Genomic DNA, 13,427 nt, shown 5'->3' on the forward strand with positions numbered 1-13,427 from the left:
GGGTGCAGTGTAGCCCCTCAAACCAGCTCCATCCACCTGGGCACAGGGAATGGATCGGCAAAGCTCCAAACGGCCACATTTGGGAGTGCGGGAGGTGGGAAAGGGACAAAGGTGGGAGGTGGCAGCAGCAGTGGCTGCCGTGGTTGTGGTGGTTGTGATGGCAGCGATGATTGCAGTGACAGCAGTGACTCCAGTGCTAGTGATGGTGGCCACAGTGGCTGTGGTGGCAGTGGTGGCAGCAGTGGTTGTGGCTGTTGCAGTGGTGGCTGCAGCAGTGACAAGAGTGGCTGTCACAGCTGCAGTGGTTGCAGTGGTGCCTGCAGTGATGGTGGTGGCAGTAGCGGCTGTGGTGCCTGCAGGGCTGTGATGGCAGCGGTGGCTGCGATGGCAGTGGTGGCTGCAGCTGTTGTGGCTGCAGTGGTTGTGGTGACAGCAGTGGCAGCAGTGGCTGCGGCTGTTGCGGCGGTGGCTGTGGCGGTGGCGGTGGCTGCGGCTCCGCTCGACGCCCGCCGCTCCTCTGCAAAGGTTAAGCAAACAGCAGCTCCCGCAGAATCGATGCCGGCCGAGCCCTCGGCTGTTTGCTTTGGCAACGCGGTGCGGGGGCGGGTGGGCCATGCTGGGGACGCCGGCAGCGGGGACGGGGACAATCAATGCTCCAGGGGCGCAGGTTTGGCCGGGGGTGGCTGTGCCCACCACCTCCCGCTTGCTGTGGAACTCATGGAGGAGGATTTAGGGAAGGGCAAGGGTGGCTGGGCCAGGGCAGGGGGCTCATGGGGCCGGCACTGTGCCGTGCCTCAGTTTCCCCTCCTGGCATTGTGGCAGACACTGCCCATAGGACCATGCTTGGCCAGGGGGACAGGGACGGGGACCTGCCACCTGGCCCTGCCACCGTGGCTCAGCCCAGGCACGCTCAGCCCAGGCGTGGCTCAGCTGGAATTAAGACAGAGCTGGACACAACCAATGAGCCCAATGTCGGCCCTGGGGAGAGAGCGGCCGTTTGGAGGCCCTGATGAGTTTGGATGCTGTCCCCAAATTCCAACTGTGTCCTCAGGATGGACTCTGGAAGGGGCCATGGAAGGGGGACATTCAGCCGTGGGCAGGGAGGGCCAACTGTCTGCGGGCCTTGAAGGAGGAGTGGATGGCTGGTTGGTGAGCTGGGTGGTTGGTGGCCAGCTGGCTTACTGGCAGTGCACGGGCTCGTGGGACACCCAGCCGGTCGGCTGGATGGGTGGATGGCTGGGGGGGGGGGGGGTGGGCTGGCTGGCTTGTGGGTTCGTTGCCTGGCTGGCCAGTTGGCTGGTTGCTTGCCTGGCTGGGTCTTTGGCTAGATGGCTGATTGGCTGGCCAGCCAGTAGACCACCAGTCAGGTTGCCTGACCAGATGCCTGTCTGCTTGTCTGGCTAGCTGAGCCGTTGGCTGCTGGCCAGCCAGCTGACCCAGGGGCTGGCTAGCTGGCCAGGTCAGCCCTGGCCCCGGGACCAGCAACATCCCAGCACGTCCCAGCCCAACACCAGGCACTGTCCCTTGCCCAGCGGGGGGAGCCCGGCCGCCGGCAGGAGGAGGGCAAGGTGTGGGTGGCACATCCCCCGTCCCTGTCCCCGTCACGCTGCCTCTCATTACGGACACGGCGGGGCCCGTCACCCTCCCACCGCGCGGCAATTAAGGGCTGCCAACACCGGCAGTTAATTAGCGCCGGCGGTGAGTGCTGGGAGGCGCCGGCCGCATGGCTGGCGGAGGGGACAGGCTCGGGGGGACATGGGATGGGAGTAGCCGGGATTTGGGCTGCTGGGACCAGCTGTGCTGTCGCGGGGGAGCCCGACGGCCGCTGGGGGCGGGATGTGACAGGGAGGAGGTGCGCAGTGACAAGTGGGTGCCAGCGATGGGGTATGCAGGGGGTGGCACCGAGGAGTGTCGCACCCCAGGCTGTGCAGTGACGGTGACAGTGGGTGACACCCCGTGGGCCATGCAGTGGCAGTGACACTGGGTGATACACTGTGGGCCGGCAGTGATGGTGACAGTGGGTGACACCCCGTGGGCCATGCAGTGACATAGCATTGTGTGACAGCCCCAGCACCAGGCACTGACGGTGACTCTGTGTGACAATCCACGGGAGCTGCAGTGACACTGCGTGGCACCCGGCGGCCCCACAGTGACAGTGACACTCTGTGCACTGCGCGGTGACAGTGACACCATGTGACACTCCAGGGAGCAACAGTGAAGCTGTGCAACACCGCAGGGCTGCGCAGCAGCTCCGTGTGACACGAGTGGGGCTGTGCAGCCATGGTGACACTACGCGACACCCCAGGGAGGTGTGCAGTGACACTGACACTGTGCCACACCCCGGGGGCCGTGCAGTGACAGTGACACCTGTGACAACAGATGCCATGCAGTGACACTGGTGACACCAGTGCCATGTAGTGACACCACTCAGGCCCCTCGGCTTGCTCTCCCTTGTAGGTATGGAGGCGCCCACCCAGTTCACACCTGGGGACATGCCCCATGGGGGGACATCACAATGTACCTGCAGCTTCGTGAGGGGACATCTGACCCCACCCTCTGCCCCAGCGAGGGTGCCATGGTGGGTGCGCCAAGGAAGGGGGGCTCCAGGAATGGGGTACAGCAGGGAAGGGGTGCTCTGAGGAAGGGGTTACCCCAGGGAGGGGGTGCTCTGTGAAGGAGGTGGAGCTCCAAGAAGGGGAGGTTTCAGGAGTGGGGAAGGGGATGTTCCGAGGAAGGGGTGCAGGGGAGAAGGGGTGCCCTAGGAAGGGGGTGCACTGTGGAAGGAAGTGTTCCAGGTAGGGCTGCTCCGGCTCGGAAGGGGGTGCAGGAGCAGGGGTGCAGCAGGAGGAGGGTCCGACTGTCACAAGCCCCCCCGCCAGCCGCAGCAGCATCGATCCGGCCGCCAATTTGCACAGTCAAATATTTGGCTTCGCGGCGCGGGGCCGGCTCTGCTCGAGCGGCCCCGGTGGGCGCGGGCCCGCGGTGGCGGTGGCGGCTGCTCCGCGATCGATGGCGGGGAGTGCGGCGAGCTGGGGCGGCCCCAGCACGCAGGGACTGTGCCTGGGCTGGGGCCGGGGTGCAGCACCCGCGATCCTCCATCAGCACCCACGGGCCTTGGGAGCCCATGTGGAGCCCGCTCAGGGGGCAGAACCTGTGCCACGAGCGCAGGGGCTCAGCCAGGGAGTCCTCCAGGCCCCCTCCATGGCCACTGATCGCCGATACCACCCGGGCGAGGGAGCTGAGCCATCTGCCACCGACAGGGGATGGCTGAGGCTTGGCCACACGGCCACTGCCATGGCCACAGGTGGCCATGGGCTTGTCCCCGAGGGGGTTTGGCTGGGGTGTGCGATGGGCAGGAGTGGGACTGGTGGTGCTGAGGCAATCCTGGGGCCGCTCCACGGATGGGCACCATGCAGCTCCCATGGACACAACTCCGTATCCAAGCTCCAGAGCCCTTCCCCCGTGGGTGCCAACGCCTGGGCCCGCAGCCCACGCAGGGGGCTCAGCCCACAGCAGGCTCCCCCGGCCGTGCCAGTGCCGTGGGCAGCCCTGTGCCTCACCATGCCCCCAGATCTGCTCGCTCCCTCGGCCCCGCTAAACTCGTTAGCGGCAGGCCAACGTCAGCCGGGCGGGAGCGAAGCGCTAAATGCGATTACGCCCCGTCTCGCTCCATCCTTCCACCCCGGGCCCCATTTATCGCGGAGGCGGGCGGGAGGGAGGCGGGACTGGCTCTTATCTCGGCCGAGAAATCCCGCTCCGGCCCTGATTTATGGCTGGCTGCGACGGACTCCAGTGGCACTGCACAATTACGGAGCATTTAAGAGCACAGAGGGGTCAGGACTCGAGTACAGCTGTAAGAGTCGGGGTAGCCAGGTGGGCACTCCAGCCCAGGGAGGCTCCCTGGGGCTGCACAGGCACCACCAGGTCTCTCCAGGTGGGCGAGACACAGGACCTGCGGGTGCACACTGGGGCTCAGGCGAGGATGGAGGTGAAAGAGTGCCTGTCCCAAAAAAAGGGGCACGTGCTGGCTGGGGACACCCTGGGAAGGCATCTGTGCCTAAAGGATGGCACAGGGGGTGGCAGGACATTGCCTCACAGGCCCAAGGCCAGGCAGGAGGGTGGGAACACCCTGGAGGATCCCAGGGATCACCATGTGCAGGGAAGTGGCCAGGGGCTGGCAGCACCCACCTTTCTCAAAGTGTGGGGACAAGCAGTGGGGACAGGGGTACCCCAGAGGGAACATGCTGGCCACAGAGAACCACAGGTCCAGGATCACATCCCTGCAAGCCAGACCCATCCCGTGGGGTGCCCAGAGCCAACACTGAGCCTCGGCCCCCCCAAGGAAGGCCGTGGCAGGGCTGATGCTCCAAGCAGCTCCTGGAGCAGCTCAGGGATGTTTACTGGGAAAAGCAGGAGCGTCCGGCAGCTCTTCCTGCGTGCGCTGAACTTTACAGAGCGCAGCCGTGCCCCGGCATAGGAACAGCCTGGGAGCAGCGCGGGATGCGGAGCAGCTGCTGTTCAGTGTTTTATTAAAACAAAAGTGAAGAGCCAGCACCCGCCTCGCCCAGGCTCAGCTCTCCCACCGGGAAACTGCTGCCAAAGGAAGCTCAAACAGCAGGAAATGAGTTTGAATGAGGCAGAGCCCAGATCTCAGCCTAATCCAGGGTGGATCAGAGCCTTGGATCCAAAGCCAAGGGTGACCCACAAGTGATGGACACAGAAGCAGAGGGCAGGGGGGAGGAGCAGCTAGCTGAACGCCCAATCCATGTAAACAAGGTACTGTCCTCCCCCTTGCTGATTTAACAAGTTTCCATTAAATCAACATGAAAGAGGGAAAATCCCAAATATAAATTTGGATTAGGAGCTATGAGGAATCACCCAAGAGACACTGGAGGCAATAACAGGGCTTGACAAGTCACCCAGCCGTATTGAGAAGATTGTCCTGGAAGACATGAAAGTGAGATTGTACCCGATTAAAGTGAGATCGTCCCAGATTAAAGTGCCTCAGCTCACTGAAGTCCCACAATAGAGACCTACTGGGGACAAGGGTGTCATCCCACAGGCACGGCTGGTGGGTGAGAACCTGAGCAGGGAGAATGTGCCTGAAAAAACCTCTGGCTGCGTTCACCTTGGGAAGTGTGCAAGGAGACACCTCATGCCGCTGTCTGCATTCAGCTGGCAAAGCTCATTAACAGAGGTGGCCTTTCACTGCCCTTTTCAAACAGGGAAATTCAGGCCCCTTCCCTGACTAAGAGGAAAGGTGAATTAAGAGATGAAATGCCGGATGAGGAGGAACACCAGCCCTCCGAGCCCGGCAACAGCCGTGCCCACCGCCAGCCGTGCCCAGAGGAAATCCAGGGAATCCTCGAGGCGGGTGTGCAGCTGCAGGACCTGCCGCCGCGTGCTCTCCCAGTCCCCGGAGTTGTCGATGACGTGGGTCGCCCACCTGCGCTTCTCCTCCAGGGGCAGCTGGGAGCTGATCCGAGCTTCGGCCTCGGCTGCGCCCAAGCCGCTCCTCTTCATCAGCCGCGCCAGCTGTGTCGGGGGGTCACTGCTGGGCAGAGCACAGCGCTGAGCTGGGGGTGGGAGAGAACGGGGATCTGCCTTCCTCGGGCACCAGGGGGAATCACTGGGATAAAGTGGGAATGAGAGAGGTGCCCCCTCTCACAATGACTGTGTCCTTTCTGACACAGTCAGCTTGCACTTGGATCAGCAGAGCCACCACTGCCTGGGCCGTTCTCAGCATTCACACAGCCTGTAACAGTGCCCCAGATCCTGCCCTGATAGAGTATGGGTTGTGGAGGGCCCAAAGGCAGTGAATTCCCCTCTAGGATGGTTCCAGGGAAAGCTCAGGAACTATAAAGGGAGGTATTGCTTCTCTCAATGGGCTTTGCACCAGGGCTGAGGCTGAACCTTCACCAGAGTGGAGGCACATGATGGTCCCCTCTGAGAGAGGTGGCTTTGTCCCTGTCCTCATGGTTCCCAGAGCACTTACCAATAAACCAGCACCGTGTATTTCATAAACCTGGTCAATCCACGGGTCTCGAAGAGCAGAGGTATGTCGAGGATCACATAGCGGTAGCCTGTGGAAATGGCAACATTCCCCAAAAAAGGGAACAGTGTTAACCCCCATTCCCAAATCCTTCATGCTGCACACACACCATGGCCAGGAAAAGCAAAGCAAGCAGGAGCTCTACAGCTCCACGATCACAGCCAAGCAGAGCAGAGCCTGCTGGCCCTCCTCCCTCTCATAGGGAGGAAATGGTTTCATTCCAAGTTTCCAGAGGGAAAAAAAAAATCAACCCTAACCTGGCTGCTTCAGACCAAAGGTGAAACTGCAGAAATATAATGAGGAGCTGAAAAGAGGAGCTGAAATGAGAGCAGCAGTGCCTGGCTGGCAAGAGCAGCAGCTGTACACTGTACTGGCCTCTCCCGGGAAGCAGTGCCTATAGCAGGATCTGCTCTCCACTCCTTCCCTTGTCCAAGACTTCACCAGGCTGCAGCCATCTGAGCCAACATTTCCCAGCTCAGCTTTCCTTCCTTTATGAAAACCTTTGGCTAAACAGCTCCATTTTTCCAAGGGGAGCAAGGAAATCCCTGCAGACCTCCTGCAGCTGTGACACTCAAATGTGGGGGGGAGCCTCAAGGCACAGGCCAAGGGCTGAACTCTCACCAAAACTGGCTGAGTTTAAAACCTCTGACACCACAGGGAGCAGAGCTTCTTACAGTCAATCACTGTCCCCCAGTTCTCTCCATGCCTCTGCCCTTGGCCAGTGTTTGGGGAGGTGAGAAACGCCCTGCTGAGTCTGGAGGAGAGGGTGAGGGGAGGGCAAAGCTCTAACTCAAGACTTCACTCTCCTGTGTGTCTCCCAGTCATGGGGACATCTCAGGTTTTGTTGATGTCCCCTCTTTATAAGCCCCCTAAAACCGAGTTGCCCACAGCAAGTAAAGTCTTGACAAAGACATCATCATCCAAGGAGATACCATTCCACCAGCATCCACCATTCTGCCCTGAGAAGCTTCTTGCTGCCCTCTGATTTGATCGATCAGAGCTTTCCTTACACAGCGATCCTCAGAGACAACATCCAGCTATCCCAAATCATTAAATCCTGACTAATGAGGACAAAGCAGCCTGCTGAAGCCACACAGCGCTCTCGCCGAGGGCCAGGACAGCATCCGCCTCCTCAGCCTGCAGCCCCGAGTTCAAGACTCCATGTCTGGCTCCTGGCATTCCTGCCAGTTGCTTCCTTTGTGCTTCCTCCTCCTCACCCCGCAGCAGAGCTTGGCCCCGTGGTGCCCCGGCCTGTTCAGCTCTCACAGGGCTCAGCTCTGATAAGCACCACGAATCCAGACCGACTCTATTAAGGCATCCGTCTGTCTACACGGAGACCTCCGGAACAGCTGGCGATCTTATCTGGCATTTCCCCAGCCCAGCCTGACAGCTGCATTTGTTCCATTTATCAGGGGGAACGCGGGACTTTGGAAGCCACAGCTGTCAGCCCATTCCTCACCTTATCGACACTCAAAGGGCTCCACAGCTTGCAGTGAAGCTGGAGCAGGCTGGGGGCAGGGAGGGATATTTGACTGTTTCAGGAGTGTGGCATTATCCGGTGGGTAATCTCGGCAAAGCTGCTCCCAGGCCCTACAGATACACTTTAAACCACAGAGGAAAGTGGTGAAGGGCAGCAGTGAAAGGCAGGAGTGAATCAGGAATGAATCCTCCAAACACTGACACCAAAGGCCACTGCAGGCAGAGCACAAAGGCTGTCACTCAATGTCCCTTCCCTATCTCTGTCATCCCTGTCCCTCTCCCCACATTCAAACCAAAGGCAGGGGGAGCAGGGATGGCTCCTGCCCAAGAAGGAGTCCTGGCAGGCTGGACAAGGCCTCTTACCAAGTACAAAGTACTTCAGGACCTGCTTCAGCATCTCCTTCAGGATCTCAGGGTGGGTGATGGAGTTCAGCAGCCGCCGTTTCTCTGGCTGGGAGAAGATAATGCTTCCGAGAGCCTCGCGATTTATCTCGCCGTTCTCCAGGAGGATCTCGGTGCCAAAGTGCTGCAGGATCTGCTGATGGGCCTTGGAGTGGGGCTGCACCACTGAGAACATCAAACAGCTGGGGGTGAGAGCCAGTTTTACAGCACAGTCAGTGTTTGCATCAGCAATCGCCCTCAGACGGTGTTTGCTCATTCACTAACAGAGCTGATGCTCCCTGTGGCTGCACATCTGCCTCCAGCACATCTGTCCTGGCACATCTGCACAGCCCAGCAGCTCCTGCCAGAACAGCCCTGCCAGCCCAAGGTCCCTTTGAGGGCTGACACCTGGAAGATCGAAGTCCTGCAGACATTAATTCAGCACCACAACCCTTCTGGCACGTGCTGCCGCGCAGGGTGACCAGTCAGCAGGGCGGGCAGGAGGACACGGTGATGGCCACACGCCAAGGCTGGGGGAGCAGCTGGCCTGAGCCAATTCCCACCAGGGATCGAGCAGGGAGATCCTAAAGGAACCAGGACCAGCTGAAAACTTCAGCACTATGTGGATACTCACTGCTGTAACTTGGCTCTGGATGCTGCTGAGGTGGGTTTTTTTACTGTCTTTCACATCAGTCACTAAATTCTTCAGGAAAATGAACAGAAAAACCTTCTAAAAGCTCAATCCCCAATCAGCCCTTGCAGGGGCTCTGATGTTACAGGAGTGTATAACTTTTAAAGCCACCAACAAAAGGGATGAAGCAATAAAACCATAATTAAGCTCCAGCTGAGGGTAACCACAGCGAAGGACAGACCGCAGATAATCATCTCTCCCAAATCCAGGAACATTGCCACAGGTTGTAACCTCAGGCCAACCTCATAAAAGTCTTTAAGACCAATTTTTTTCTGCCATGGAATATCACATGGAGGCAGCTTCAGGATGGGTGAAATCTATATAGTAAACAAACACATATAAAAAAGGAATTGGTGTAAAATAAAGTGATTGGCAGAAAACTTTTCACAGAGTATCTGTAGTGTTTTCCTACCGTCTCTGAGGGCTTTTAGCACCTCCAGCAAATTTCCTGTACCTCCAGGGGAATTACAGTGCAATAAAATGTTAAAGCATCACAGCTTTGAGTGGCTACACAGTAAGTTCTTCACCAAACAGAAAAGCTCAGGCACTTCCAAATGACACCATTGCACCATTACTCAGCAGCAGAACCTAAACCTGCTGCATGCAGGATCTACAGCCCTCAGAAACCCAGACTGGTTTGGGGGGAAAGCTCACCCAGTCCCACCCCCTGCCATGGGCAGGGACACCTTCTACTATCCCAGGTTGCTCCAAGCCCCATCCAGCCTGGCCTTGGACACTTCCAGGGATGGGGCAGCCACAGATGCTCTGGGCAACCTCTGCTCTCCTGGTTATCCTGGTGGGGTAAGGGATTAACATCTCACAGGTAATCAGGGAAAACAAGGTCTGCTCTGGTCCTACTGAATCAACAGATCTGGGATTCTGGGGTTTTTCTCCAACCCAATAATTTTTTTTTTGTTTTTGTTTTTTAGCACATTTATTTTGTGGTCTGATCTGTCAGTATCACCAGAAAAAACAACATCCAGCACAGAGGGACATTCTCTTTTAGCCACGAACATAACTGAGGGACAGGATGGGTGTCCTGGGGCTCAGGGGGCATGTTGGACTAGCCAAGGGATCCTACTTTACAGGCAACCACATTTATTTTTGCCCAGAGTTGGCTTTCAAAGCTGGGAAGCATCACACGCCAGGGGATGGAAACTCAGAGTATTCCCCACGGTGTTTATTAGGTCATGATCTTCTTTTTTTTTTTTTTTTTTTTTTTTTTTTTTTTTTTTTAATTAAAAATATATCCCGGCTCCAATTCCCCCCAGGGCAGCGCAGCCGCGGACTCGGGAGCGGGAGGGAAACCCTTCTCGGATGTACCCAGAGCACCCTCTGCCGTCAGCGCCTCCCGGCAGCGATCCCGGTTGTCAGGGGAACCTCAGGGAGCAGGAGCAGCTCCGGAAAACTCACCCTGCCTGGCAATAACATCGGCATCGATCACGGCACAGCCCAGCTCCCGCAGCACGGCCACCACCGTGCTCTTCCCAGATGCGATCCCACCCGAGAGTCCCACCAGGAACATCGTGCTCTGCAAGGGAAAGAGAAGAGCTGGAAAACATGCCAGGACAGGCCATTCTTTTCATGCTGAGCACATCAAATATTTAGTCCCAAACAGGCAACTTCATTCAAAGCTCATTTTCCTACTTTCTCAGGGTGTCACTGAGACATCAGCAGGATTTTGGCACCCTCTGAGCTGGGTGTTGCACAGGCTGGAGGACAGTGTTGGATTAGACAGTGCTTCTCTGGACCTCCCCCTCTAAGCCTGGACGTGCCACTTGAGCCAGCCCTAAGTTCCTCCAGCTGGTTTATCTGCAGCTCCAGCAACTCGTTCCCCTTTAGCATCTCTACTCATCAAACCAGAGTCCCATCTACAGCCCCCCGAGCCATGGAATCATGGAATTGTTTGGATTGGAAGAAACCTTAAAGCCCATCCAACTCCACCTTTGCCATGGGCAGGGACACCTCCCACTGTCCCAGGCTGCTCCAAGCCCCGTCTGACCTGGCCTTGGACACTTCCAGGGATGGGGCAGCCACAGCTGCTCTGGGGACTCTGTGCCAGGGCCTGCCCACCCTCACAGGGAGGAATTCCTTCCCAATATTCCATCTGGCAGTGGGAAGCCATTTCCCCTTGTCCTGTCACTCCAGGCCCTTGTCCAAAGTCCTCTTGGAGCCCCTTTAGGCACTGGAAGGGGCTCTGAGGTCTCCTTGGATCCTTCTCTTCTCCAGGTGAACCCCCCCCAGCTCTCTCAGCCTGGATCCAGAGCAGAGGGGCTCCAGCCCTTGATGCATCTCCATGGCCTCCTCTGGACCTGCTCAGAGAAATCAGGAAATTTCTGGCAGGGTTGTTGAGCGTGACCCAGGAGCAGTGAAAAAGGGCAGAATTCAATGTCTGAGCCAGGACTGGGACACACGAGGCCCAAGAGGGAGAGCCCTGCTCAATCCCTGCAGCCAGGTATTGGAGCTCAGCCACCTCTGACACCACCAGAGCCCACAAGGCACTCAGTGAATCCCATTCCCACACCACTGGCAGCCCTAAGGACAGGGAACTCACAGCTCTGAGTAGCAAACTGCTGTCTGTGAGCTGTCAAACACAGCCCTGAGCACAGATCTGTGCTTGCCCTTGGCCTCGAGGCCGGGAGGGGGCTGCTAACACTGCTCCCACAGCTCCTGCACAGACCCTGCAATCCTCTAAATCCTGCTTGTGTGCTCTCAGAACCAAAAGATTCAGCCTCAGAGAGGCAGCTCTGGAGAGCTGAGGGGACTATGAGTATCTGCATCTCAAAAATCCAACAGCCCCAGCAGGCTGGATGCAACTGCAGTGTCCCTCCTGCAGCCCAGCCCGGAGCAGCTGAGTCGTGCAAACCCCCAAGGACAGCAGCTCTGACTTTGCTGTCACCTCATCCGGGGTGGCACCACGGGTGAGGGGCTGAACCTCCCACAGCCCAGCCTGTGGCTGTTACAGCTGAGAAGGAATTGGCTCCATCACCTTTGGCCAGGAGCCACAGGCTTTGCCTTGCCCAGATCCTGCTGCCTCCTGGTAGCCCAACCCCAACAATCTCTGTCACCGTCGCTCTGCCTAGCCTGGCTGTGGTCTCCACCCCCCCTCCAGCCATCACCAGCCCCCCAAAAACTCTGCACATAAAGGAACCAGGAACAGTGTCCCCTGAGAGTGGCAGGTGGGCACACGGGGCTGCAGGAGGGCTGAGGATGGCTGAAATCACAGCACTGCGACCCTTTGGCCAGAAAACAACAACAAAAAAGACACTTCAGTCACAATTCTGTCCTACAAACAGGACCCAAACCCACAGTTAGGGGGGGAGGAGGGGGTGGGCAAGTCCTGTGGCAGCTGGAGGCAGCTCAGCACAGGGAAGGGGCAGAGCTGGAGCAGAAGCAGCAGCTCAGGCAGCAGCAGCACGTGCTCCTTCCCTTTTCCAGACACCAGGACAACAGATGGGGACAGCTCCAGCAGCAACAAGGGGGGACCCAACAGGAATCAGAGAGGGCCAAAATACTAACAGCAAACAGCAGGGACTGGGGAGGCTGATGTACAGCAAACAGCAGGACCTGGCCCCCACAGGGAGCCTCCCTGGTGTTACAGGGGGCTTGGAGTGACAGAGGGGCTGTTTGTTTACCCCAGCAGGTTAAAATCTTGCCCTCCCAGCAGGACTTTATACTCCCACTGCTGCAGCATGTGAGGGGCAACACTGCACCAGGAGCTGGATCATGGCAGTGGAGGCTTTGTAAAAATACACTGAAATAAATACACTTTGTAAAAATACACTGAAAATTCTCCTGCCCTTGTAAACACGGGGCTTTAACTGCAGTAAGCCCAGCATTCTGGCCTCCAGCCTCAGCTGGGACTTGCTCCCAAAACCCTGCTATTTCTGTCCCTCCTTCGCATGCCTCCACCACAGGAATTACTGCAGGGGGAAAGCAGCCCTTGGAAGGGTTATCCTGGAAACCAGGGCCAGCCGGGGATCTGAACACTTGTGCTGTCCAAGGGCCTGCACAGATCTCAGACATCAATATTTAACAAGCTCTGGTTTGAACTGCACACGAGGGGAGAGGGCAGCCCGCTCCTGCAGATGTTACTGGCAGGAGCCAAAACCAGTTTTCCCCAAAATACATCAGTTTTGGGGGATATATTTGGCCTGTTCCAACTAAACCAGACATGGGGAAAAAAACCAGAACACGAGCCACAGAGGCTGGTCAGGCTGGAAAACTCGGTGAGCTGTTCCTGCAGTGAGGAATGGGGAGATGCACCCAAGGCACTGAGGAAACGTTTTTCAAAGAATTAAGTGCCCAAAAATTCCCCGTGTCCCAATTCCTGGGGGTTTTGAGCACAGCAGAAGCTGCCAGCCTCAATCCATCCATCCGGCAAGCACAGGGACTGGGGATGAGGCTGCACCGTGTCCTCCAGCACCATCCTCACCCGGCCTCCTCCTCTCTGCTGGGGCTGAGAGCGCTGGTGTTTGGCTCGAGGAGGCTGCAGCCAAAGGGAAGAATCACCAACACATCGTTAACTGGCGGGGAAAGAGCCGCCGCCACAAACACCGTGACCGACCCCGCGGGGCGCCGGGGCCACCATGGCCCCCGCCCTCACCACTCACCCTCCGCCCGGCTTCACACGCGCCGCAGTGTCCCGCGCGCCTATTGGCTGGCGGGAAGCGGGGGCGTCTCTCCCAGCCAATCGGCGCCGCTCATTAGACTCGACCCATCCCTCAAGCAGGAAACGGGCGGAGACACGAGCACAGCGGCCTCGGCGGGGAAGGGGCGAGCGGGGGGACGGGCCGCGGCTCTCCGTCCGCCGGGGCATCCACG

General features: G+C 58.2%; 1 protein-coding gene across 5 annotated transcripts; it reads right to left on the reverse strand.

The window, feature by feature from the left end:
- Nucleotides 1–4,501: 4,501 nt before the first annotated feature.
- Nucleotides 4,502–13,403, reverse strand: DCAKD (dephospho-CoA kinase domain containing). 5 transcript variants are annotated; one of them, XM_054000177.1, is made up of 6 exons: nt 13,217–13,301; nt 13,039–13,092; nt 10,017–10,134; nt 7,895–8,098; nt 5,996–6,083; nt 4,502–5,551 (listed from the first exon to the last, which is right to left on the reverse strand). In XM_054000177.1, exons 3-6 carry the CDS (start codon nt 10,126–10,128, stop codon nt 5,266–5,268), a joined length of 690 nt encoding a protein of 229 aa, XP_053856152.1. In that variant the 5' UTR covers nt 10,129–10,134; nt 13,039–13,092; nt 13,217–13,301; the 3' UTR covers nt 4,502–5,265. The 5 variants fall into 5 exon arrangements, with proteins under 5 accessions (XP_053856152.1, XP_053856151.1, XP_053856149.1 ...); XM_054000176.1 differs by having other exon boundaries at nt 4,502–5,554; XM_054000174.1 differs by lacking the exon at nt 13,039–13,092 and having other exon boundaries at nt 4,502–5,554; nt 13,217–13,403.
- Nucleotides 13,404–13,427: the final 24 nt, after the last annotated feature.

This window comes from Vidua macroura, chromosome 27 (genome assembly GCF_024509145.1).
Source record: "Vidua macroura isolate BioBank_ID:100142 chromosome 27, ASM2450914v1, whole genome shotgun sequence".
NCBI lineage: Eukaryota > Metazoa > Chordata > Aves > Passeriformes > Viduidae > Vidua > Vidua macroura.

Excerpts from the sequence above, each read along its gene's own strand:
- DCAKD (XM_054000174.1), bottom strand. The coding sequence starts at position 10,128 with ATGTTCCTGGTGGGACTCTCGGGTGGGATCGCATCTGGGAAGAGCACG. Across the intron at positions 8,099-10,016 it reads CGATGTTATTGCCAGGCAGG|TGGTGCAGCCCCACTCCAAG; the intron begins GTGAGTTTTCCG and ends TGATGTTCTCAG. Across the intron at positions 6,084-7,894 it reads CCTGAAGTACTTTGTACTTG|GCTACCGCTATGTGATCCTC; the intron begins GTAAGAGGCCTT and ends CCATTTCCACAG.